The 26,898-nt window shown below is 38.9% G+C and overlaps 1 protein-coding gene across 1 annotated transcript in view; it reads right to left on the bottom strand.

Annotated features, from left to right (window-relative positions):
- Positions 1-8,416, bottom strand: part of TMEM266 (transmembrane protein 266) — a 61,175-nt gene extending 52,759 nt beyond the window's left edge. Inside the window, exons 1-2 of the mRNA XM_074155460.1 lie at positions 8,403-8,416; positions 5,949-6,137 (exon numbers count right to left, since the gene is read on the bottom strand). Coding sequence (XP_074011561.1) covers positions 5,949-6,137; positions 8,403-8,416 — 203 coding nt within the window. The remainder of the gene's footprint in view (positions 1-5,948; positions 6,138-8,402) is intronic.
- Between the last annotated feature and the right edge of the window lie 18,482 nt (positions 8,417-26,898).

Here is a 26,898-nt window from a genome sequence, read left to right as displayed (position 1 = left end):
TACCCACAAAAAGTACCTGGTAAAAGTGGGTTCCTTTGGAAAAATACAGAAAGATCTACAAATCAAAAACATCTGAAAATCATGAAGCTAGGAAATTAGTTATATTTTTTTACTTACAGTAGCGCCCCCCCTACTAGTTGGTGTCACTGATAAAAGACATTAGAGGGACACTCCCAAAGAATTTAGGTACTGGGATAAACACAGTAATGAGCTATTCTGGGAAACAGTATTTACAAAGATAAACACTTAAAAAGATCTGTACAGAAAAAGAAGTTTCTAAATCACTGAACATCCCTGTAACAGCCCAAAATGTCATGTATTCTCTAGTGAAGAGCTGGTCACCTCACAGGTTCTGTTGTGCTGAATGCTCATTTTCTGCTGCAGTGCAGGTCTTAGATTTGGACCAGAGCAGAGAGAGTAGCAGTGATATAGTACTGCACAAAGAACAAATCAGCACTACAGTCTCATTCACTGTATTTTGCTGTTAAGATTTTGCACCATCTTTCTGGATTCAGACTGTGGCTGGCAGCTAAAAATAAATTTAAAGTCACTTTTGTAAATACAAGGAGCCTGCTCACTACATGAAATAGTTCTGCCCTCCAAAACCTTTTGCACTTTATCTTGAGCTTGGACCTCATTATTCATGACCTATCAAAATGATGTGCTCCAGGATCTGCATGAGGTGCACAGAACTTTTCAGAAAAGGGACTGGTTTTTAATTATGCTGCCAGATAAAGACAAGAAGAGGAGCAAACGAGAAATGTGAGCACTTGGTCCATTCAAGTTCTTTTAGTTAAAGCACCTTTAAGCTTTGTAAAAAACACAAGTAAAATACTGCAAACAGATCAAAATAAAAAACTGAAAGATGAATACGAAAACCAGAAATAATGGCATCCACTTCATGCAATTACAGAAGACAGACTGAAGGAACAGACAGCCTTTTCTCCCAGAATGGGTGAATACATTCATTGGTGAAGGCTTGCAACCAATTTAAAATGAAAAGCTCGTGACTCTTTCCTGTGTTAACTTCTGAATCTCTGAGCATCTCTGTTCAATTTTGGTTTCCCTTCCCTTTTATGTCTCTCTATCCCTTCCTATAGTTTTTTTCCCCAGATATTCCCACTGTTTAATGCACTTACTAGCTGCAACCAAACCAATCTATGGCTATGAACAGATGATCATAAATGATTAAATTACAATGGCATGTCTATTTACAGCTAATGTCAAGTGAGTCACATTAACTGTATGAACTCCCAACCTTTACAGCTGTTGATGTAAAACATGGTATTTCAAAGCACTTCCATGTTTCAAATTTGTTTAAAATATAAAAATTCAAGAGCTGCAATCTAAATCAAACACAACAAATAATTTAAAGTTGGTGTATCTCTCTCCCTTGCTTCTCACCCCCATTAAACACAGATCCTTATACAGACAGGCTCACTGCCTAACTGCATATTCTCAAAAAAAAAAAAATACAGCCTGTTGTGTACTGTCTGTATATTCTTTTATAATGTATTATGAATGATACCTCCAAATTGGAGCTTAAGGAAAATACAGGAAGGAGAGCTTTTCTCTATCCCCACTTGTCTTTAGCACATAGGTACCATTTCCTGCGTGTTGTCTATTTCCCAACTATTCCCCTTCATTTTTGTTGGTTATTGATGCAAAAATAGAACAGAGAAAGTAATTTTTGGAAAACAGAATGCTTGATTGGAAAAAAAGAAATGAAGAATGGCACTTAAAGCTAATGTTAACATTAAAAAATCTCCTCAGCTTTCTGGGTGATTAGTCTCCTTAAGAAAACATTTACACACTCTTTTCACGCAAGCTGAGTTCAATGCAGACACAGCCTCTCCAGCAGATTCACAGACACGAAGACAATCGGCAACTTTGCTGCTGCTTTTTGTACATGAGTATCACCTAATCTGTTACAGATACGCTAGAAGTGTACACCACAAGTTCTCCTTGGCATCCAAGGCACATTTTTTGAATGAGTTTATTTCTCATCTACATATCTCCAGCCTATACCTCAACCATTTCTGCAATGTCTAAGCATGGAGTACAGTGCACAGCAGCAATATCTGAGGATGATTCTACCAAGTTAATTGCAGGGCAATACAGCAGAAATAATAAGTAATGAACATCACATTCATATTGGTTCTGAGAACCAAGCTACTATTTCTTCACAGTGCGACAGAGAATTCTATAGTCACATAAACTCAAAATGTTTTAGTTACATATTCTTGGCATTTATCAGAAAATTTCTTTTTGCTAAAGAGTAAGACCCACAGCTCTATTAACACCAGGCACATCAGCCTCACTGCAGCTAGGAAGCAAGTCAGCTGCAGGGATCCCTCCTATCCCACATGGAGAGGCCACAGGCACCTCACTCCAGTGCAAAGAAGGCAATGCCACTCCATCCACATGATTTATTATGAGTGAGAATAGTTGCAATGCAGATTCCATCCAACTTAACCAACTTCCATCATGTAAATCTTTGTACTGTCCCTGTTTGAGAAGTCTACAGAGGGAAAAGAATTTTTGCTCAGCCCACATACTTTGTGTTTTGTTTGAGGGTTTCTGGAGAGTGGAAAGATTTTTCTTGCCTGATTACCTTTTCACTACTTACAGGTGTACCTCAGGGACAGGCTTAATGCGCCGTCTAATCTGCAGTCCTTTCTTTGTTGCTTAGCACAGGGATCCGCATTGTAAACTAAATGTCTGACAAAAACAGCTCAAACTGTCCACAAAATTCTTTCAACAACACTGACAGATGGGAATTGACTGCCCTGAGCATTTGATATGATAGAGCAAAGATCAATCAAACTGCACAAAATAAGATTTTTATTCCAGTATTTTTAAAGAAATGAGAATGTTAGTTTACATACAGACTGTCTAACAAAAGACAGACCATAATTTTCCTTTCTTTTTGCTTTTCCTTTTCTTTTTTTCTTTTCTCATGGGAGGGGTAGTTACTCTGATGCCATCTGAGTTTCCAGGCACACAAAGAGCTGAGCTGTGCCCACCTATTCCTGGTTGCATATTAATATCTGGTTTATTGAGAGAAACATTCTCTCAGACAAAACAAAAAGCTCCCCTAGTTAGCAACCAGGTTAAATTTGCCCTTATGCTTGGACCCTGAACACCTCCTGGCCTTAAAGAAGGAAAGTTAGAGGATAGCCTCAGGGTGCACACAACCAAACCGTTAAACCAGAAGATTCCTTTATTGCCAACTCATTAATCTCTAGATTCACGTCTATCTTGTTGGTCTGTGTGTGGAGATGGAGACTTACTAATGATGAAGTGTGACAACCCACATCAAGAACTAGAGATTGTGGACAATTATGTTGAAAACCACAAGGTCATGGACAGATGCAACTTGTAACAACAAACCAGCATTTTCCCAGCACAGGGATGTGCCAGACCTTCCTGCTGCAGAGCCTTGCAGTTAGAATGACTACAACTTGCCTGGATCAGCTACAGATCTAGAACAACAGAGCTATACAGGTTGACACCTTCCCTGAAATTCTCAGGGAAAAGTATACAGAAGGTAACACTTGAGTCTGCAACAAATGTAGACTGCCATGGAGAGGAAGATGAGGCCTACATCACCTTTTAGTACTCTCTGGCATTGGAAGTATCTTCTGGGAGATATCTCCACCTGCAACCTGTATGGAAGCATTAGGGTAACAGAGCTTCACAGTTACGAAGATGGATGCTGGCCGAAACTACAGGGACTTAGACATTTTCTGCCATCTCCTCTGCTGCCTTTCCCACATCACTCTCTTCATACATAAGGGAGATGTAGCTGGCAGTTCCTGCGCCAAACTGATCTGACCCAACGTTTCTCCTTTGTACTCAGATGGAAGCCAGTCACATCTAACAAGGACGTGAGAAAGAAATTACACCACATTCATAAAACCAGACATATTCCCAAACAAGCCATGAGGTGGTATAGGGACAGTATTTTACTTTTGCTGCTGCGCTTCTTGAGCTCAGCTCTGCTCCTCAATTTCACAGGGCATCAATTGTGATCAGTGCTTCTGAAAGGAAGAAGCTGCCATTCCCACAAGGCAGACGCAGTCCTGGGACCCAGCTGAACAAACTCAGTCAAAATGCATTGAGACATACAAACTAAAGCTCTGAATTTTCTTCAGAGAATCCACTCTACAGCTGGGAGGTCTGGATGGCACCTGCTTATTTCTGTTCAGACTGACAAAGCCACAAAAGAAGTCTGTGTGAAGGAAGAGATCTCTGCAGGGGAAAAGAATGACAAGTCTATTTCCATGCTTAAGACTGCAAAGCTGCTCAAATGGTTACAATGAGAGAACTGTGCACTTTGGCACAGTGAAGAATTGAGTTTCAGATCATAAAAGTCTATAAAAATGCATATTTGAACTAAACTGGTATTTACTCAGCACCAAAATAGCCTGAGGGTTACACCTGCACACTCAAATTAATTTTCAAGTGCCTCTTTTGCTATGCAGGGTATTTTACGTTACAGTTGTACCACACTTATATAACCTCCTTGAAATGTATTTCCCCTCATTTGGAGTAACAACTTTCTGGAGATGTCTCACAAAGTCCAATTTGGAAAGAAATTAAAGGCAAGAGCCTTCCTCACATACTGCTTCCTGACTACCATACAGAATACCTGCTGAGCAGAGATCAAGCAGGTCTCTCTGCCGATTCCTAAGCACAGGCTAAAACACATTCAGCCGTTAATAAACGAAGGCTTATATAAAGCCTTCAATTCATCAATGAGAGCTCTATATGACTTACTGTGAAGTGCTTTTAGATGGATCTTATTGACAGTGGAGTATACATATGTTCAGTGCAACACACAGTGGAACAGTAATCACGGAATCAGAGGGTCTAGGCGTAAGCGCTCACCTAATCTCTGTCCCAAGGGATGTTAAACTATAGTGTTATCATTCCTGACAAATGCGTCTTCTTAAAGACATCTAGTGATTGAGACTCTATTCCCCATCTCCCCATACACACCAGTAGTCTACCCCAGCACTTCACTACCCTCATTATTCTCCTGTTTGCTGCAATTCAAGCTTTTTACTTCTTGTCCTAAACATCATGGAGATCGATAACAGACTGTTCTCTTATAAGCTCCCCTGAAAGTCTCTTCTTCATGTGAAACAGAAACAGTAATTTCAATCAGTACTCCACAGCAGGTTTTCTGAGCCTCTAACCACTCTCACTGCCCTCCTCTGGATTCTCTCCAGTTGACCCAAATCTTTCATAAAAAATTTAGTATAGCAGTCCACCTACAGCCACTTCAAGCCTAACCCAGGCATAAGGATGACTTCTAATGTCCTGTAGGACAACAATGCTACATCATCTGACACTGGGTTATGTTTGGGCAAATGTTATGAACTGATTAAGATATTTTATTCCATTAAAACTGGGAACAGTTGTTCTATGAAAACAGGAGTAATATGTATATGCATTATCAAAGACAATGTTCTCACATAAACAAGCTATGCAATTCAAATTATTCTGTGAAAAGTACACAATCTGTCCAGGAATCAGCAGTACTGTCATTATCTCTCAGTCAGGAGATGCACAACTACGTACAAGAATCACAGTAGCCAACTCTCTATCATCCTGAAATCCCCCTGAAACACCTTTCCCAAAGAGCTTTCACCAGGCCATTCTTCTTGTCTGCTGGGCTAGATGCTTAGTCTTGTTTTCCCTGACAGAAGGCTTCCAGGCTGTGGTCAAATACCAGCTATGAATCACTTAGAATTGTAAAGAGCCCCAAAACCAGCACAGGTGAGTTTTATTTAAAAAAAAGTCACTTCCATCCTGTGACAATGGTTTAAAAAAGTTTCAGGACAACTGGCTGCACTTCTCCACCTCAAGGTTTTCTTTTTTACAGGCCATGAAATTCCTATAACCTAACACTATAAAACAAAATTGTCCTTTGTACTTACCCTTCTCTTTGGTACTCCTCATCCAAATTTGACAAAAGCTGGGACCCAGCCACAGACAAATCAAGTGCAGCTAAAGGTAGATCTCGATAAGCAAAATTAACAAGCTGTACAGGAGCAATGCTTTTGGTCTCTTCTTCCACTTGTTGTGAAATTATCTCAACTTCTGAAACACCGCCTTCTATTGTAGGCCTGAAAATGTAATAAGCAAAATAAAAAAAACCCCTCTCTTTACACACTTATACATACAAACAAATATAACTAAATAAAGAAGCAAGCAAGTAAAAATACATTAGAGACAAGAACTTCACATAATCCTAAAAAGCCAGCAACTTAAAAGGCCATTGCAAGGTCATTGAGTGAGGTGTCCTCATTGAGGAGACAGACCGAATCTCTCTCCAAACTCTTCTATTGTAGAACCCACTGCAATCAACAGAAACCTCACAGACAAAGGAGAACAGCATTTCACTCTGCTGAATCTGCTTCAAAAGCACTAAATATAAATGGATGTGTTATAAACAAACAAACAAGTATGGAAACAATGTATGAACCCAAAAGCAAAATATTTGTGCAAAACAGAAAGAAGGCATGTAACTATGCCAACTAAAAACTCGCTGCATTGTAAGTCAGATCAGTGAGCATTGAATAGCTAAGCTTATTAATTATTATATACAAATCAACTGTTAATTTTGACCAGTTTGACCACTCTTCCACTGTGTCTCAATATTCAAATAGTTTCGATGGATGGCGACTTTGTTTCACTCAACTAGAAAGGAACATTCTGTTACAAGTTATTTCAAAATAATCAATCAAATAATCAAAATAAGGAGAGCAATGATTGAGAAGAATTATGGACTCTTCTGTAAAGATTATCTAAGCTATCCTTACATATTAAATCTGAACTTTTAAATCTGAACGTGTATTCTTCTACCACCCCAACTAACATTAATGGGAACTCCGTGCAGGTAAAACCAGAGTCTGACTATGCATGTGTCTTCCACATTTATAACAAGATTCTTCTTATCTAGAAGCTCAAACTTTGACAGTGAGCATATTATCTAGTGCATGCAAAAGATGACTTCGTTGTAAGAGAGGGCTTGCATGTCAGGCCCCAGCAGGGAGTGATCCTTTGCTGTACGCAGTGAAAGCTGCTTGCTCCACTTCATTCTGAGTAGGTGCAAGCATAAATTTCCCTAGTTTTCATCCAGGGGAGCTTGTTAGCCTTTGAAGAAATCTCAGGCTACTTGTCAGAGGTTTTCAACAGCAGGTGTGCAGATACTCTTTTTCCTTAGGGATATAGTTAAAAAAGTGTTTAGCACCTAACTTCCCTCTGTTATTTGACTGCAAAAGTTGCATTGGTGATTTTGTGTTAAAGAAGCTTATTAAAATCTTCCAGCTATTCAAGCAACCTGAATAACAGTTGAGGGTTTTTTCCAGAAAAAAAATGAATGATTTAAAAGAGTTCTTAACTCATATATCTTGTAAGTCTAAGGATGTGGGTGTAGGAACTAAAATTCTATGTGAAAGAGATGAGAAAGATTCTATTGGTCAGAGCCTCACCATTAGACTAACCCTTTCAGATGGAAAACATTATTCCTAAATTAAAAGAAGCTAACAGCTGCCAGCATTACACAAGAAAGTAATTTTAAAAATTGGAAAATGCTGTTATACCTCAAGTATTTAGCAGGGAAAGGCTGAAACTGCGTCACACTATGGCAGAAAGTAGAGGTAAAAGGAAGTACTATTTGAACAACCTAAAGGCTTATTTTATTTTATTCTTTGTCTAACTAATAATAGAAAGTAATGAGATTCTTTCATTTCCAACAGAACTGTATTGCTCTGTAAACAATCTGAAATCAGAAGCCCAGAGGGAAGAGCTAATTTTAGCAAGAATTTTCTTTCTTTGATTTTCACCTTTAGTGCCATCCTGTGGACATTTACCTTTACAAGTCCAAGCTCATTCAAGTTTTGCATGAAAGAGCATACAATGATCCAATTTTCAGTATTATAAAGGAAAATGGGTTGGTGCAGCCTTCCCTTTCGCAAGAGAGAGAATACCTTCTGTATTCTTAGACAGACTAAATGACAGACGTTGTCTGATTTGACTGAAAAGAAAAGCAAATAAACCAACAGACTAGTGTTAGCAAACAGCTTTGGGAGAGGTTTGGTGGCAGGAAAGAAAAAAGGCAAATGGAGCTGAAGATAATATGACACACTAGTTTTCAACCACTGGCTGTTAGTAACACATCAGACATGCTTAGAGCATTCATATTTTTTCTGCTAATTCACCCTATTTAGACGACTCACCAAATCCTACCACCTCTTCTCAAAATACCAACTTTTCCTTCCAGTAATACTGATAAAACCCTCTTGATGTCACAAAGTAATTCTCCTACAGGTAGCAACCTGTTCCCTTCTATTTAAAATAGATTATAACTACCCTCACATAGTACTTACTGAGGATTGGTCATGTTGGAGGATGCAACTGAATCAGCAGTGGTTCCAGTATTTACCTAGTTCCAGCTGCTCTGCACAGAAGTTCTAGCCTTCCAAGATCAGTGCTTCTAGCTCTCTGTGAGAAGCAAAACAAAGTTATCTAAAACACTGTAGAAAGAACTCCAAAGGGCTGCACTGATGTTTGTTTTCATGTTGCAAGTTTATCTAATAATTTTATTTCCCCTATGATTCTTTTTCAAAGTGGTTTTACTTCAGGTTAATTCCTCCATATTATGGAAGCTGTAAAGTTACAGTGCATTTACTTAGACATATGGACACCTGCTCACATATATACTTCCATAAGAACACAGGTCTTGCTTTAAACCATTAGACTGTTGAGAAAGGTAATCAAGATCAGAGGAGGGAGTGGATTTTCAAAGAAAGCTCATGGTTTCAGTAGTGAATTCTACTGGAAACCAACCAATTTTTTTTTTTTTTTTTACAATTTAATATAGAGAGATGAGCGTTAGCTTTGTCAACAAAGTTTGGGTTTTTGTTCTCCATTTTCCAATTTGAACTGTGTTTCTGACTCCCTTTTGCTACTTTAGAAAATCTCTTCCCAGAATTAATTCATGTTGTCAAACATTCCAGATGGGCTGTTAGCAAGATAATATTTTGATCAACACAACCCGCTAACACATTTAGAAAAGGTGCCACGTTTGCTTGTGGTAAAATCTCCATTTGTGTTGTACCTGGACCAATGCATTGCAACCAGAATGGAAGAGGACAAGCTTGCGAGAATGAAACCTACTGAAACACAGGTTTTGGTAGCTGGAAAAATATAAACTGGAGAATACCATATAAGAAACAAAAATTCTTAGAAAAACATATCATGAGAGGTTTTGCAAAGCTACTGTCAAGATTATAAGCTAAATAATTTTGAAAAGTAACATAAAAACAAACTTTTATTTTAATTAAACAGAAATAGTTATTGGCAAATTAAATTACTGACGATAACACCAAAAAAATTTCATGATAATGAAAAATGCTTCTTATACTAAACTTTATACTGGAATCACTTATAGGCTGAACTGTTAGTTTCAGTCAAGTATTTACAGTGGAGACATACAAATGCAGCAACCATATGACCCTTAACAATCACTTGACACCAAATAATAAAATTGAACTTACATCTTTCGTAAAGCCATTTCCAAGGCTTTACTTTATGTCTTGTAACCTTATAACAATGTAAAACGTAGTCAATGCATTCTCAGATTTTCCAGATAATGTGCCTGGGTATGCAAAAAGAAAGGGTCTACACTGTGATCACCCTCTTCAGGTATATAAGTCAGCCAAAAGCAATTTAATTATTCATACGAAGAAAAGAAACATGACTGACTTTAAAACAGAAAAATAAATATATTTTACAAAATACACACACCCCATTTATCTATTACCTTGCAATACTTCTGAAGTCAGAGTAAGAAGCCAACTTTTTTCAGATAAACCTTCCCTGATACAGCAGAGACTTGATTCAACATCCATTCAATACCAATGGGAGTCTCTTCCCTAGCCTTCCTAGTCCCTGAATTATTTTATTTATTATATGCCTAAAGTAGCAAAATACTAAAATATTTGCCTAAACTTACGTATGTTTAAATCACACACTGAAGCGATTTATTGAATCTGTACCTATGACAGCTTTATGATAGCAATTGTTATACCTACCAGCACAACAAAACTAAAATATAACTATCAGCTTTGTTTTGCACAATGTTGGCTCCTTAACATCTCATTTCGGGTTGACATCTTAGAACATTTTTCAAAAAAACAATTTTTAGTGAAAAACTTTACCCAAGCCTGAGCAAGGTAAAGGCATGAGGTACTTTACACCTGTCTTGTGAGACTAAGGAAACTGAGAATGCTGCTGTACCTGCATTTGCAGGCCTGGAGAATATAAGCTAAATGGGGATACAGCTGATTTTGGAAATTGGAATAAAACTGATGGAAACCGGCCTCAGGGGACAGGCAGACAGATGTAGACATGGGAATTTCTTAACATAATAAAAACCACACCATTTATTTGGGAGACAGCACAGTGCTAATACAACTTCCCTCCCAAAGGGGCATTGGAAAACAAAACAATGACAAAAGACGTACAGCTAGATTTAAAAAAAAATGATCTTAGTTTTTAGATTAATCTCAAGATTTTGAGGGACCTTAAGTAATAACAGTGTGGCCAGCCAAACTGCAGTTCTTTCACATAGAATATGAAATATTTGCCTCTCCAGAATACAGTCTCAGTCTCTTGTTTTCCAAAGCTGGAAATACACTCACATTCATACAGAAATTTCTTTTATAACTCAAACAAATCTGACCAATGGCAACACCAATAAGCCAGACCTACTCTTACTGGAGCTGGCAGCTCTACAGATAGTTTGCTCACCACCAGGACCAAAGGAGCAGCTCGCAGCAGGGCAGCAAGCTCTTCTGATAGCTGATGGCTCCACAGGGAGCAGAGTCCAACTCGCTGAAGGGATCGTTACCATGACATAAGGTGCTCACAAAGGTGAGAGGATTGAAGTGGAAAGAGACCTGAAAGGAGATAGAGGGAGTCAAGTCTCCAAAGGACTCACTGGAGCCTTCCTGAGAGAAAAAGTGGCAAAAAGTGAGTAATTTCTGGTGCAGATAACTAATGTATTAGCTGATTTAATGAATTAAAAAGACAAGTAGTTAGTATGTACATTAAGAGGGCAGCACAAGTGAAACCTTCAAAATGGCTGTAATAGGTTGTGTGTATCTATATCCTAAAGGGATTACTATGATTCATGCTCCTTTCTAGGCTTTATGCAAGCAACAGAAATGTCTTAACATATACTGATGTTTTGCAGAAACTTATTCCTTCCATCCACTCCACCTTATCTATCTGTTATGTTCAAAACTTCCTTAAAAATCCTCACCTTTTATATAGCATAAACCACTTCCAACTTCCACAGGAAATTTCTGTGCAACCGAGTGGTGTTTAAAGGCAACTAAGAACAGCAGGGAGATTTCATTCTTCCGCACTTATCTCTCACTTGCATTGATATTAGGATATAGTGTAGGCAAAGAGCAATGATATGCCAGGGGGCAGAGGGCAACCTTTGGGTATTCCATCCACCACCTGAGAATGGAAATTTTTTCCACACAGCCCTTTCCACACCTATCCCACTCAGTGTTTGGCAGGCAAAAAAGCCTCATCTCTCACGGTCTCATCTGAGGGACATAGTTAACAATTCCAGGGTGTTTTGTTTTGTTTTTCACTTGTTGGAACTGAGACCAGACAGCACATGGTGCATGCTGAGTTGCCATGTGAGTATGAGCAATGCCCATTTTGTGAGAATTCAGCAATTCTATTTGTTCTGTGGCATGTTTTCAAGGTGAGATGGCTGTAGAAGGAGCAGTTTCCCAAGTTAAACCGAATTAGTTTAAAAAGGAGATAAGACAGAAAGGAAAGAATTGTCCCAAAAAGTTTCTAGTGCAAGCTTTGAAGTGGTATAAAAACTGCAAACAGTCACTGGACTAAACGGCTGACATACTGTCTTGTATGTACCAAGTGGACAGTGCAAGCTGATGGGAAGTGGATTTCTGCATCTGGTTTTCTGTATAAGCCAAGTTTGTAGATTAGTAGCCCAGTTTAAAAGGTGTGGGATCGCAGTTCCGATCTCAGCAACACTGATTCAGCTCTTCCCCACTCTGCAGTAGGTGAAGGAAATTGCTCCCAGTTCATTGAGCTGTTTCTGAGGCAAGATCTTCAAACTGCTTGAAAAATGCTGTACTTGCCTTCCAAGCCCTTCGGCTTTCCTCTGTTCTTTGCACAGGTATCACACAAGCCAGTGCTACTCAAAGATTTTGCAAGGTACCTTTTGCTTGATTACAGTTTCTTTCACCCCCTCTGTGGGGTCACTGGCAAGCAACCGTTTCACAGTTCATGGGCTGTGCTCTGAACCATGCAGGTTGAGAAGTGGTGTCATGTGTGACAGTTGAGCAAAGGTCCATGCTGCTGCCCTTGCCCAGCACACATCCTGTCTGAGTTAATTTGTTAACGTTTAGATCAAACTTCTATTGTCAGTCACCACACCTTGGCCATAGCTTGCTGATAAGGAGATAAAGTCCAGCTTAAACAACACAAAGCATAGAACACAGCTTGGAAAACACAAACTAAAGCACAGCACATGTGCGTACATACACTCTAAGCTAAAAGAAAAACAAAACCAAAAAAAATAATACCAAAACAAAACTCCAAGAGCAACCTTAAAAAAAACTAAAAATCCATACTCAAGTTGTGGATGGAAACTATGACTTTTAGCATTGGTTTAGGCACAGTCTTACAAAACACATGCCACAATGGAGTGGGCCTGATTGGGGCTGGGGAGTAGGAAGATAGTTTAATTTCAGCCTTTTGGACCAAAGATTCTACTAACTTGTACCCTTTTTAGCTGAGCTGAAGTCAAGACCTCACGGTTCAGAGCTGTTGCGTTTGCTCATGGCCTGAGGAGTATTTCATGAAGCTGTAAGCTCCTGTACAAAATACAGACACTAACTGAAACATCTGAGCTTATGTACTTAGAAGTAGCTACAAACCCAAATTCTGGCACATTCTTCTCACTTCAGATTCTCACCCACAGTTCCCCAACAGCAGCTCAGACATACGGACACACTCAGTTTGCATTCAAAGTAAATGCAGTAGGCTACACTTGAGGAAACACTGCTGTTTGCCGCCATGCAGGTTTTAGGTATCCTTGCCCAGCTTCTGCTCCTTCCTTCATGCCACAGCCATGCACCTGCACACAGGCTGTTACTGTGAGCTGGGCCAGGAAACTGATTTGCCATTTCCATCAACAACAACAAAAAAGTATTTTTCTTTTCCTGCACCTTTTTTTTTCAAACAAGCAGGATGTTGTTGGCTGTATCAGGCTTCCCTGATACAGGTCACAGTACAGCTCCAAAAACAGTTACATCAGAAAAACTGAGAGGGTAGGGCAGTACACTGTGGGCACAGCCAAAGAAACAAACATCACCGAGGAGAAATACTTAAGATCAGAAACACTCAAATCAAAGATGATGTGTTGAGACCCAGCCATTGGCAACGGTCTCTAGCCATGGAGTAAGCACCCAACTGGAGTAAGCACTCAACCTGAAAATGCTTAACAGATTGGGGAAGGGTAGAAATGAAAAGAGCTTCTGTGCAGGTTTTTTTCTCCTTTGGTGTCATGCTGGAGCTTTTTATTCTGAATCTAGTACACATCAGGAAATGGAATTTTGTTTCCTTTGTGCAAAAAAGTTATGTTCTTATTTCAGTCTATAAATGAAAATTTATACCATCTAAAGCTCAAATGTAAGTGAAGGCTACTAAGGTTCCTACTGAGCAATCCTAAGGAGGTCATGGAGCTATCCAGGGAAACAGAGAAAAAGGGAAAGAAGGAAAAATTTGAAAGAGGAACAGAGAATACACCTAACCAGACATTATCAAGGTTTCAAAGGGAAAGTGGAAGCATGATATAGGGCTAGCTACATTTAGCTCTTATGAATTAGACTAGCCAAATTTCTTTTGTGACTAACACCATTGATATTACCCTGAGGATCAGCATGAACATGATTTGATCACTCATCTCTACTAGCACAAGTCACCTTTCTCCAAGAACTGAAACTAGGTTTCCTGGGATCACAACCTGACAATTCTGACAACTGTTTTTGCTTTAAACTCTCTATGAGAATTTTAACCAGCTCCACACATCTGCACTTAGTAAGTTTTATCGGTCACGTGTGTCAAAACTGTTTCCTTCAGAAAACCAGGAGCCTGTACTTCTGAAGGGGAAACCCTGAAAGTCTCCCGCAGGAGAGGTCCCAGCACTTCCTTGCTTCACTTCAGGTTGAACAAAATTTGTTTTTTCTTTTTTTTTCCCCCTAACGGATGAACAGGTTCATTGGGATAAAAAAAAATTAAAATTTCTTTTGATTAAACTGATCCTCCCTAATCTTTTTTATTTGAGACAAGGGTTTGATAAAGTAGTTGTTTATATGTCTCTGTATAGGTGAATAAGGAATACCTCCTTTATTTGTTTAAAAAAAAAAAATATTATCATGCAGAGATGCCACACAGAAAACAAACAGCAAATCAACATCCTCAACAAGTCAAGTACATTTGAAACATACTATCTTAACACTGCAGATTCCATTCATATCTTTAACATTCCCATGCAGTATCCAGAAAAGGAAAGAGGTACAAGAGACAGAGCTTTTTATTTCAAGGAACAAGAGATATTGATTTTTGCATCTATTTTTATTGAGGGATTGACAGTAAAATTTTTAAATACATCACACAAAAAAAAAAAAAGGAAAAAACCCTCCATCACAGGAAAGGTATTTAGATTGGAAAAAAATCAGGCATTCAGAAATTAGGAAACGGCAGATTTGAACTTGCTTATGCAGCCATAATTCTATCCCCTTGTGGGATCATCCTGTATACTGAAATTAAGCAGAAAGCTGTTCAGGGAAAAAAAGAGCACATAATCATGTAACTAAAGACGGTGTCATTACTCGTAAGTATAGTTCATACTTTCTAGAGAGAATTTTAGATGGGCCAAAAAACAGAAAAATGATCTTGTGCACAATCATAATAATCTCTCCACAAATGCATCATGATCATTGGTTGAATCTTGAACTTCTCAGTACTGCCAATTTGGTCTGCTGGGTAAATAACACTAGCTGGAAGAAAGTCTTTAGAGAAGGACCAGACCAATACAAGCTCCTGGGAGAGCCCAGTCACACCCACCCTCTTCCAAGGAGTTTGCAGATGTGCAGCACTTTATACATCCAGACAGAAAGAAACAGAAGGAGCTGCTCTGTTTGGGATGGTTATGAAAAGACTCCACTCATGCTCCTTCCCTGTGCTATATCTTCAGCTAGAAACTGGGGAGAGAGGGTAGGGGCTATGTGGCAGGTCTACAAACGGAGTTCTGTGACATGCAAACACTCCATGAAATGCTTTTAACACATAGCAGTGCTGCCCTGACAGCTCCTCTGGGCTCTCCTTCCAGTTCATGCTAACAGTTCCAGTATGTACTGTGTAAAGTCCAGTTCTAATACACTACCAACATTTTCCAGAAAAGGCACATGTCCAGCAGCTACTGCAGCAATCCACACTGTAGCTAATGGCTTGCCAAATTTTAACACTCTGGCAAATAACAGGAGCAATATGGCATCTCAGAAATCTGGAAGAACTGAGTAACTGTCAAGGCTACCCAAACTGAAAGTTTGCTCTTAGCTCTTTATTAAAGAACATACATTCATTCAGCATTCATTTGATCTCTTACTCTGGAGTAACTCTCCAAGCTTGCCATTTAACTTACTGTTTTAGAAACTGTCCCCCTTTAGTTGTAATAAATTGGTGATCCCAAGTTGGTCTCTATAGGTTCCCCATGTGGTTAACATGGAAGAAAAACCTGACACTGCGGGGCTCTTGAGTCCAGAGAACAAGCAAAAGAGAGCAATCACATATTTAAAAGGTCCCTTTACAGATTTGTCTAGTCTTCAAAGTTTGGGCCTGCTTACTGGGAAGGGAAACCACAAAAGCCTACTTGGTGTTTCATATGAGCATTAGGCCAAGGCTGCCAGTTTACACTACTGCATGTCTCATCATCTGCTCTGCTTCTGGCTCCAACTGCTGGAGATGGTACTTACATTTGAGAAAAAAAGCGAGGTTATAACTTACACATAGAAAGCAGCACCACTTAGACCAGCCGTGGCTCCTAGTGAGATGATCTCTCTTTACAGCCCAGCACAACGACACCAGCAGGGACCACAGGCTTGGATAAAAAGCTCCGGTAGGATGCTGTGTTGATACTGCTTCTGGGCTCACAGTTGGAAAGCTCAGTGCCACTGCACATGCTGATAGGAATGAGCCTGGCATCAACAGCTCCACTGGACTGAAAACACCTAGTTTTTTTCCAGTCTAGGAAACTAAATGGCTCAGCCAGCACATGGTTAGAAGATCATTCAGACCAATTTCATAACATAGGCACTCCCTGCACTCCCAGCCCAACCGAGGGTGGTTTTTTTTTGTGTGCCACAAATCCTGCTTCTCAAAAAGAAAAAAACCCAAACCTCCAATTTCCCTTGGATTAAATATTAAAATATTAAATTTGAAACCCAGCAAACAAAGTTTGGTTTATATTTGCTTGGCTAACAACAGTTCCATTTCTGAAATTCAGATATTTGGGGATGACACTAGCCTAGCTGAGTCATATAAAGCCGAATTATTACTACTAGAAGCAAATCAAGTACCAATTTAGTTTCAAATAAGTTTGGTTTCCTTGTGTCTTTCAAGAATCAACTCTTGGATTTTGCTTCTAGTTCTCTTTTTCTTACTCCCTGGAACTGCAGCAAAAAGCCACTAATTGGAGACCTGCAGCCATGTCTTGTTTTGTAGCCAAGCAAGACAGGTCCAGCCACTCTTTGGAAGAGTAAAGAAAAAAATACATACACATTTTAACATGCCAGAATGAATGTTTTTAGTTCTATCTAGATACCTGGCAAGTCTCCTCTAATTAGATTTCAGTTAAACACAAAGGCACTTAATTTTTGCAGTCTGCAAAAAATGTTTTTTTGAGGTAAAAATACAAGTCCATTTGAATCCAACAGCAAAATTTATTTTAATAGAGCTAGAATTTCACTCAGGCTTTTAACACTAGCAACAGAGTAACACACTCGAGTCAAACTGCTGAGATATGTGTCTCAATTCACGGGGGTGATACTGTCAATCTGTCTTAGGGGACACCCTTAACCATGTGAAAGTATTAGGGTCACCCCCGTCTGCCAGGAAAATGGTTAAAACTCACTACATTTTAATTTCCATGCAAAATATCTGTTGCTCATTTTATGTGGAGGTTAACCTTCTAATAAATACAAGCTTGAGTATCTGCTTGTACCCACAGATTAATATAACTTGAACACTGCTTTTCAGCCATTAGACTTCAGCCTTAAGACTCTTCCTCAAGCTATTAATTTTAATTTTCTTTGGAATCCTAGGCCTAACAGATTCTGGACTGAAACACCTTTAGAAAATTTTAAAAGTATTCTCTAATTTTCTAGAGGAGCCAATATCAACCAAAATACAAAAGATTCACAACGCTACAATAAGAATGGGGAAAGTACAGAGAAAACCTCATGAGAAATTCTTAGCATTTATTTATTCTCTTGGAGCTGAGGATTTCAGTGCATCTTACTAGTTATGGCTCATTGAGGCCTATAAATATTATATTCCTATATAAGAAAGGGACTGAGAAGAAAGTTTAGACCAATTCTGTGTGTTTCATACCCAGCAATACAGAATCAAAACAAATCCAAGTAGACTGGTACTAAATCCAGTCAAGCTATTAGACAAGTCAAAAACCACATTTGGAAGCAAAGATTTCATTATAAGAACCAACTATACTACAAATATATTTGAGAAAAATCTATGTTCTCTCATTTCTGATAAGTATTATGGGCAACCTTCCAGACAAAATGCAATAAATTTATGAATTTATTACTTTACTGTGTATCTTAAAAGCTAGTATATAATAATTAGCCCAATGATGTGAAATACATCACTCTTCTCCCAAACAGCACTCTGCTTTGTAGTTTAGCTTTTGGAGACAAATATCCCCAAATATTTATTTTGATTGCAAATTTACAAATAGCTGCAATATTTCATCCTGGTGATGCATACAGGGTAAACTTCACTCTGGAAGATCAGACAGCTAACAAAATTCTTGGATTCACATCCTGTCTGGTACTTCAGAGGAAAGTTATTCACGTAGTGCATGTGGACACAACAGTTGTACTGCTCATGGCTGAGAAAAAAAAAAAAAAATAAATCTTTTTTCATCACTGGGAGCCTAAAATGGCAAAACTTAACTGACTTACCATAGCAAGCAGCATATTGATAGTCATTATTTTAATATACAGCTAGTGCATTTAACTGTATAACCCTGCTTCCCTCAGCAAGTGATGGAATGCACTTACTACATATTATAGGCCAGGTTTCTGCCACAAAATACTGATGGTGAGGGACTCAGCCCAAGCCGTGAGTAAGCAGGCCCAGCCCTGACAGTCTCACATGCAATCTGGAGGAAGCAGCCTGCCCAAGGCAGCTATGTCAACTGGCCAGTAATTTCCACGTTTAGTAGCCAAGCCTGTACCTTTCCCCCTCTCACTTCTAATTGAGGTCTGGAAGACAACATCACAGAGGAGACACACATGGCCAGTATATCTTTGGAGCCTGCCTAGACTGGCTGCTGTGAACTATACAGTTAAGAACAATTCTTCCCATTGGACCTGGAAACAGGATGGGAAGTGCCTGCTCTATCTCCTGCAGCAAAAAAGTAACTACAGTACAAGGGCTAGCATAATTTCCCTGATCCTACCTAGTATAATAGGAAAAGAAAAAGTAGGAACTTGAACAGTCCCTGCAAAAGTTCATCTAGTTGAAGATGTCCCCGCTCATTGCAGGATGGTTGGACTAGATCACCTTTAAAGGTCCCTTACAACCCAACCATTCTATGATGTCCTTCCTCCAGTGCAGGAAGGAATGGGTCCAGAGGAGGCCATGAAGATGATCAGAAGGCTGGAGCACCTGTCCTATGAAGAGAGGCTGAGAGAGTTGGGATTGTTCAGCCTGGAGAAGAGAAGGCTCCAGGGAGACCTTATAGCAGCCTTCCAGTACCTGAAGGGGGCCTACAGGAGAGATAGGGAAGGACTCTTTATGAGGGAGTGTAGCGATAGGACAAGGGGTAACAGTTTGAAATTGAAAAAGGGGATAATAGATTAGATATTAGGAAGAAATTCTTTACTGTGAGGGTGGTGAGACTCTGGAACAGGTTGCCCAGAGAAGCTGTGGATGCCCCATCCCTGGAGGTGTTCAAGATCGGGTGGATGGGGCTTTGAGCAATCTGGTCTAGTGGGAGGTGTCCCGGCCTACGTCAGGGGGGTTGGAACTCGATCTTTAAGGTCCCCTTCCAACCCAAACCGTTCTACGATTCTATGCATGGTAACACAGCAACAAAACACATGGAGACAGAAGAGAGAGGATCTGGTTTGACATCTGTGGCAGCCAAATCCCAGGCTATGGCCTGGTGAAGAATTGGGCTGCAAAAAGTAAACACCCCCAAGGTCTGGTTCAATGTACAATTACAAATTATCTGTCTCACATTACTTCTACCTTACATTGCACATTTAAAGTAGCTATTTTTGAGCTTAAAAAAAAGTATATTCCTTTTAAAATAAGAATTTCAGGCACTATCTCTACCTAAATATACGCTTTGGAACTTTGAAACTCTAGTTTTCCTACTTAGAAAAAAAAACAACAAAAACCATCTTATGACTTTTGTTTTCTTTGGTGGAACTTTAAGTATTAAGTTGTCAGAACTTTTTTACTGGAAGTAATTGATTAATTAGTTATTTTGTATGGAATAAAAGGATCACTGAGGTATGCAAGAGGAGTAGCCTCTGAAAACATTGATAAGTATTTTGCTCTGTACAGGCATGCAGAATTCTTCCTGCAGGATGAAGCTATTTGTTTATTCATATAAATATGTATTAAAATGTGTTCAGCTACTGGTGATATAATACACCACACATGGAAAGTAAAAATGCTAAACTGATCTTTTTCCACCTTCAAGAATACATAACTAACATTACCATCCCTGCCCAGCCCTCATCTTGTTTAAACCCCGCAACAACAGAGAAGATCAATACTCATCACATAGTAAATGGAGGGCAGCACAAGCTACTGAATAAATTCCAAAGATGACTTGCAGAACACCCATCCATAAACTCCCTTTGTTTAAAAGTAGAGAACTGAGAGCTTGTGCTCTTCCACTGATAGTGTCAGTATTACAGAGAAAGTTGAGATTAAATTCGCAATTGCTAAGGGCTCACAAAGTTTCACTAGGAAATTAATCATACTGCAATTTAACACCATAAGCATAGAACCAGTTTTCCCTGTGGCACACTGATTTGGTGTTACTGCTAACATACTAAGAAATACTTGTTGTAAAGCAATGAGGATGGCACTCTGGAATTCAGATTTAAAATTTACTTCTGCATTCCCTCACAGGCTTCTGTAATACACTTTGAATCAGGGCCTTAAAAACACATCGTAAAACTGAACACCATCGCAGTTAACCATGCTAATCAACTAAGACCCCACCAGAATGTTAGGGAGAGGCACTGAGCAATAAGAACAAAAAAAAAGAAAAAAGAAAAAAAGAAAGAAGAGTACTTCCCTGCCTTAGAGAAGTTTTGATCATAAATGTCAAAATAGCATAGTGGTAAGATACAGTGATAAGGGAACACAACTGATGAATCTAACAAAAATACAGAGGACCCTCACCTCAGAGCTGGTCTTCCTGAAGTGGCACCAAGAATCCCAGAGGCACTGCAGAGCCCAGGGAGGCTTCTGCTGCCACTGACAATGCAGCAAGAAAGCACAGGAAACATTGAAGAGACAGGGACCTGGCTTCAGGTTCTCTGGCAATTCCAGAAGTAAACTTTTCAGTAATTGTTCTACTTGATACTTAACAAATCACAGCAAAATGGGAAGAAACAAAAAGCATATAAAAACTTCACATGTATTTTCAACTAAAAGTCACATATGTTAACTCCTAGGCAGTTATTTAAATATAGAGACATAGTTGTTTATTTACAGACAAAAAAAGTTGGGGAGATGAACTGATTGAGAAAAGTTATTCTCATTTAAAATGCCTGGCACTAATTCTGACTAAGACCCCAGTTGCTTTTGCCTGTGTATTAAATAATTATAACAAACATGTATTAAAAGAGATACAATAACTTTCTGTGAACACACTTATATCATACATGACTGTTTTCTGGAAAAATGTAGTACAATGGATGCATTTATGCAACAGACACTGCTACCCATGGAGTATATTCAGTCCATGGAATATGTAAAGCAGATGTATTTATTTATTTATTTTTATAAATAAATATTATAAATAAACAAATTTTACATCTAAAAATATTTTTAGATAAAGCTCTGTTTGATCACTATTTTCTTTAAAATAGAAGATCATAAAAAAATAATCAACAAAACAGGACAACCCAACCACACTAGCCCACAGAAAAACCTTTGCTATCTCTCAACACTCTGTGCTGTTGCTTCTAAGCATCCACCAGAGCAAGTTAGGGACATCATTCTGTCTCTTTTGGCACCACACAGACAGAGAAGCTTTGGCCACTACTGTGTGACCCAACGTAGCAGTCATCCTGCTACCCTCTACAGCTCTATTTTAGCAGTATCTTATTTAGTACTTCAAGTCTCATGACCCACATCCAATAAGGAGGTTCTGTCTAATACACTGATCAGATAAAAGCATTCTTTTCAAGCAATGGTTATGCAAGGGATTCATACTGCAATGCAAGCCTCAAAACGCTAAACAAATGCTGTTATAAACAAAACACATTCTTGCTCTTAAACCCGTAACACATACCAGCCACCTGCTTGAACCAGAACTGTATGTTACAGCTGCAAACACAGACTTTTGTTAAGATTTATCAATTCACCTTTATTAAAATTTAAATAAAAACTTTACCAGGATAGAGTCATTAACATTTCTAAGAGGTAGGAAGCTCAAAAAAAAGTGTACAAAGACAGACAGATGACAGCAAGGAAGCTATATCTGCACTAGCTTCCAGATTAAAAACATGAAGAGTTGGTCAAACTGTTGGAAGGTTTATAAAATTTAAGTAAACTAATGAGTACATACTCCCCAACTAAACCCAAAGTCCAAGACCTCATAGGTACCACAGTCTGATTAGAACTCATTTCTGACTGTTGGTCTTGCACTCGGTGAAAAATGTCACTTCCCAAAAGAAAGAAAAGCCTCCAGTATTACAGGTGTAGGCTGTTAGGTTGGCTTTTTAAAATACATATATAAAATCTTCAAAAATAAAATTAATTTTGTTTGAATCAAAAATATATTAAAAAAATGCAAAATCAAGACAAATTCTCCAATAAAACAAGAATATCTGCAAGGAATTAAGATTATACTGGCCTCAGGTCAGAGATTTACTGCACTTGACACTTGTATAAAAACAAGCAGTAGAAATGAGGCGAACTGCTTGCTGCAAAGACCAGTAAGGGGTATAGAGGGGCAGTATCTTGTGATCATTCATTTCTAATCTTCATAGCTCTGAAACACTGGTCCTTAATAAAACCATTATTCTCTTGTGTTATCCTTCTCACTTTCAATATGCCAATTTCAAACAGGATGTTGACAATTGACAGCACGATCTGTTGAGTTTGCAACATTTGAAGAACACAGGATAGAAAGCTTTCAGATAGTATCAAACATCTGTTCTCAGTCAGAGTTGTCAAAGGCACTCACTGCAAACTTCACTGCAAAGTGAAGTCTGCACTGTAAAGTCAGGAAATATACCAAGATGACAATCAGAATTCTATGATTTTTAAGGTCCTAGAAATGAGCAGTCTTTCAGGGCAAGAAAAAACAGCCTATACCTCTGTTGTTCACATGCTACTTAAGACACATCAGGTACTTTAGAAGGTGTTCTTTCAAGTGACATAAACCCTGCTCCAAAGTACTTAATCTAATTTGACACAATGTTAGCAGTAATAAGATCACACAGTTTTGAACAAGTATATAATAAATAGCTTATAAATATAGGTTGGTGTAACAGACATTGAGATTCTGAAGATAGGATCTTTTGGAAAAAATCGAAGGATAGATAGCACAAGAAACGGGGAATGCTTCAGAACAGGAGAACTTCTGCCTGGAATCAAAGATGAACAAGTTCTTGAAAAAATATTCCATTAACAAGTAATTTTTTTTTGTTAATGCACATTACCCTTCTTTAACAGCTAGTAATACAGAAACACTCTTCTACTAAGCCCAAAACAGACAGGTGTCTAAACCAAGCGTAATGAACTTCAGAGAATACTTGGAGAGAAGAACTGTTAGGCAGCATCCAAAGGCTAGAAACACAGTCTGCTGAGGACAGGCAGGCCAAAACACAGTGCACCCTCATCCACGAGCCGAGCACTTCCGACTCCTATGGGACTAAGACAATCAATGGGTTTAGATCAGTTCAGGCAGGTATACACTTTTAAAGCATTCTGTCACTGGCATGTACTGCTGCAGATGGCGGATAGAGCACACATTTATAGTATAGAACTCATTTATCCTACTTCCGACAAGACCATGCCCCACTTCAAAAGTCTCAAGGAATACCCGGGTATAGTGTGATACTTAATTGTAGCCTGCAAACTTTCACCCGTATAAGGAGTCAACCAGCTCATTTTCCATTAAATTACTATGTCTCCCTTTGTTCTTGTTAAAAAAAAAAAAAAAAGGTAAAACATGAGCCATAAAAATTAAAAACACACATGCATTTTTCCCCTCTCTGCTTTGAAAGGAAACGGCTTACTGAAAGAAAAGATTGCTCTACTGTGTCCAGGCCAATAGTTTTCCTCTTTGGATTAGAGAGGGATTATAGCAGCTCATGCTGAGCTAGCACTGCTGCAGCTGGACTTTGATACTAGTTGCCAGGCTGCCTAGTTTAAAGCTAACTCAGGTATAGCAATACAAACTGCAGTCTGCAATGCAGCAGCAAATTAACTATTTAACTCAAACCAAAATCCTTTTTCCCTACTTACTGAAAAACAGCAGCTGACAAACTATGGATTTGGCATTCTTTCACATGCAATAAGATTTGCTGCAAGTATCTAAAAATATACTTCATGGCTCACAGCCCAAGGAACTGATCAATGAAAGTTCAAGAGGTACATTTTACAGTCCAGATGTTCTCAAACTGTGCTCCATCGACAACTTCGAGATGACTGGTCACATTACGCTGACTCTTCTTCCCTTTGCTGTACCAGTTTGTGTCCAAAACACGTAAAGTACATCTGCAATTCTTAATGTATTTCTGCTTAAACATTTTCTCCTTTTGCTACAGTTAGCATAAAAACATCATAGCAAATCAATGGGATGAGAGGTTGTCCCAGAGAAAACTTGGTATAAAATATGAATCAAACTTGAACCTCTGCAGCAGGATGACCTTAATAAGAGCTCTGAAAGCACAAAAATTACAGAATCTGCATGTACGTACATGCACTATGGATAATGTCAAAAATTCCACAAGGCAAACATGCTTTTACTAACCTGACCTACGCACTTTTTCAGTGGATGCGGTGTTGAAACTTGTGCAAAATCAGGGAAGAGCACGAGATCTTACTTGCTTATTTAAGGAAAAACCTGGTAGGATTTTCTAGGCAAATGGATTGCAACAGTGAACAGTGTTACTAGATCTTAATTTATTAAATAGTCATGCCTGAAAGGCTTCCTCCAACACTTCAGTTATAAATGATTATAAAAATGCAAAATTATACCTTGGGGAAGGATAAGAACTAGTTTAAACATGCATTTATCCATGCACTAAAAACCACACATAACCATCTCAAAATTGACAAAAATCTAAACTTGGACTCAACACTGTCATAGCCCTTGTACAGAGGATACACATACTCTAGCTATGGACATACCTGTATCTTCATCCATCCTTTCATTTGGATGTTAAATTAGCAATTAGCAACTTGAAAGTCATTGACCCCAAAGGCCATGATAGGCAAGAAGGGGAGCCCCTAGGTCCACCATGTAGATTCAGTAGTTGTTGCTACATATACCTCTCCTTGCTCAAATCACAAGAATCCTTATAGCTGAATACTTTGGGGGTGAAAGGAAAGGAATGCTTAGCCTGATATGAGGAAAGTCATTAGAAATTAAGTACCATTAAGTAACTTCATTGCCCATAGCAGAGAAGTGAAAATCAGGTCATGTATGGCACCTCGATATTTTATTTTGATCTTGGCCCGCAAGTCCTTTCTTCCTCCTTTCCTCGCAAAGGCACAGACTTCTCATAGGAGAGCAGATCTGTAAGCATCCCCAGAGCAGCTTTGAGGTTGTTTTGCTGCATTTCCCAGAAAGCAGCCTTAATTTTGCCAAGTCAAAAGAATAACCAATCCATCATCTTTGCCACATGTAATAAAGCACAGAAGCCCAAAGCAAAGTTCAAATGTTCAGTGTTTTTCCTTGGAAAAGTGCTCTGTCACTTGAGTCTGCTCCATCTTTCCTTCCCTAAATAGAAGAACTTTTGCCCTTGGTATCATGTCTCTGCTCCAGTCAAAGGGCTGCTTGATGGTAGCGGAACATGCATTACATTCTGAGCTTTTTTCAGTCCTAAATAATCCAGACAAAATCCTTGCCCTTATTAAAACAGTGGTACGCATTTGGATTTTTCCTTGAACGCCAACAATTCAAAATTCTTGCCCATCATTTCACTTAATTTTCAAGTAACCATTTTTAATGTAAACTACAGCATTCTCTGTGTGTACTCAATTTCTGGAGCGAACAAGAATTTGTTTTCACCTAGAGGTTCACGTCTTTGCAGCACGGGTCAACACCTTCATGCACAGACCTCTACACCAGCATTTCAGACAATATTCTGCTAGCAGATTCCTTTACAGACATGCTACCCTATCAGCTCAACTCCTAACTATTGCTGTGGCTACAGACGGAGTTCAGGTGAGAAGTGGAGAAGTGATTTCCTTAGTTCACCATCAGTTTGGTTGTCTGAAGGGTTACTGAGATCATGGACACTGCTGCCTTTGTCCCTATTTTTCACATGTCTTTTGGCAGCTATATACACCAAGACAGATTCCTTTATGTATGATAAATGTTACAATCACTGCCATCTCCTTAGGGAAGGCAAAGAGTGCTGATCACAGCTCAAATGGGTATATAGCTCATACCGAAAATACAACTTCTCTACTGCAAGGCAGACTGATCTTCTGCAGGCTAACCAGTCTCAGATATAGAACATGCGGTTTGATTAACTGAGTATGCTGCACTTGATACAATAAAACCATTAGTTTGAGTGGGTTTGATCACTTTTGTTGTCCTTTAAGGCAATAATTTTATCACCTTACTGCTTTTAAACTCCAACTTGGGAAAAAGAAAATAAGATGCTTGTCTTAAACAGGATGAAATCTAGAGGAAAAAGGCCTGTTCATCATCACCTGTTCCCCAGCCCTTCTAAAACAGAGTACTGAAGCAATTGGGGATTTTACCAAGCTGATAGGTACCTCCAAGCATGAGCTTACATAAGCGAGTGCCCAGAGGAACCTGCACACTTGCCTTAGATCATACCCTGACATACTTGCAAAAATTAACAGCTATTGACACTGCAGTCAATAATTTCCTATTCCACCTTGGGATCTTAAAGCATTAAAAAGTCTAAGTAATTATTCATACGGTAGAAATACTTTCTCTTCCATGGATAAGTAAAATGAAGTACAGTGTGTGACAGAGAAAGACATACCATTTCTCATGTAACTCCTACTTGTGTGTCTTAATCATACACTTCTTTTCCTTCACTATTTATTTTCCTCCCTTTCTGC

Source organism: Numenius arquata, chromosome 11 (genome assembly GCF_964106895.1).
Source record: "Numenius arquata chromosome 11, bNumArq3.hap1.1, whole genome shotgun sequence".
Taxonomy (NCBI): domain Eukaryota; kingdom Metazoa; phylum Chordata; class Aves; order Charadriiformes; family Scolopacidae; genus Numenius; species Numenius arquata.
This window is presented reverse-complemented; position numbering and strand designations above follow the sequence as displayed.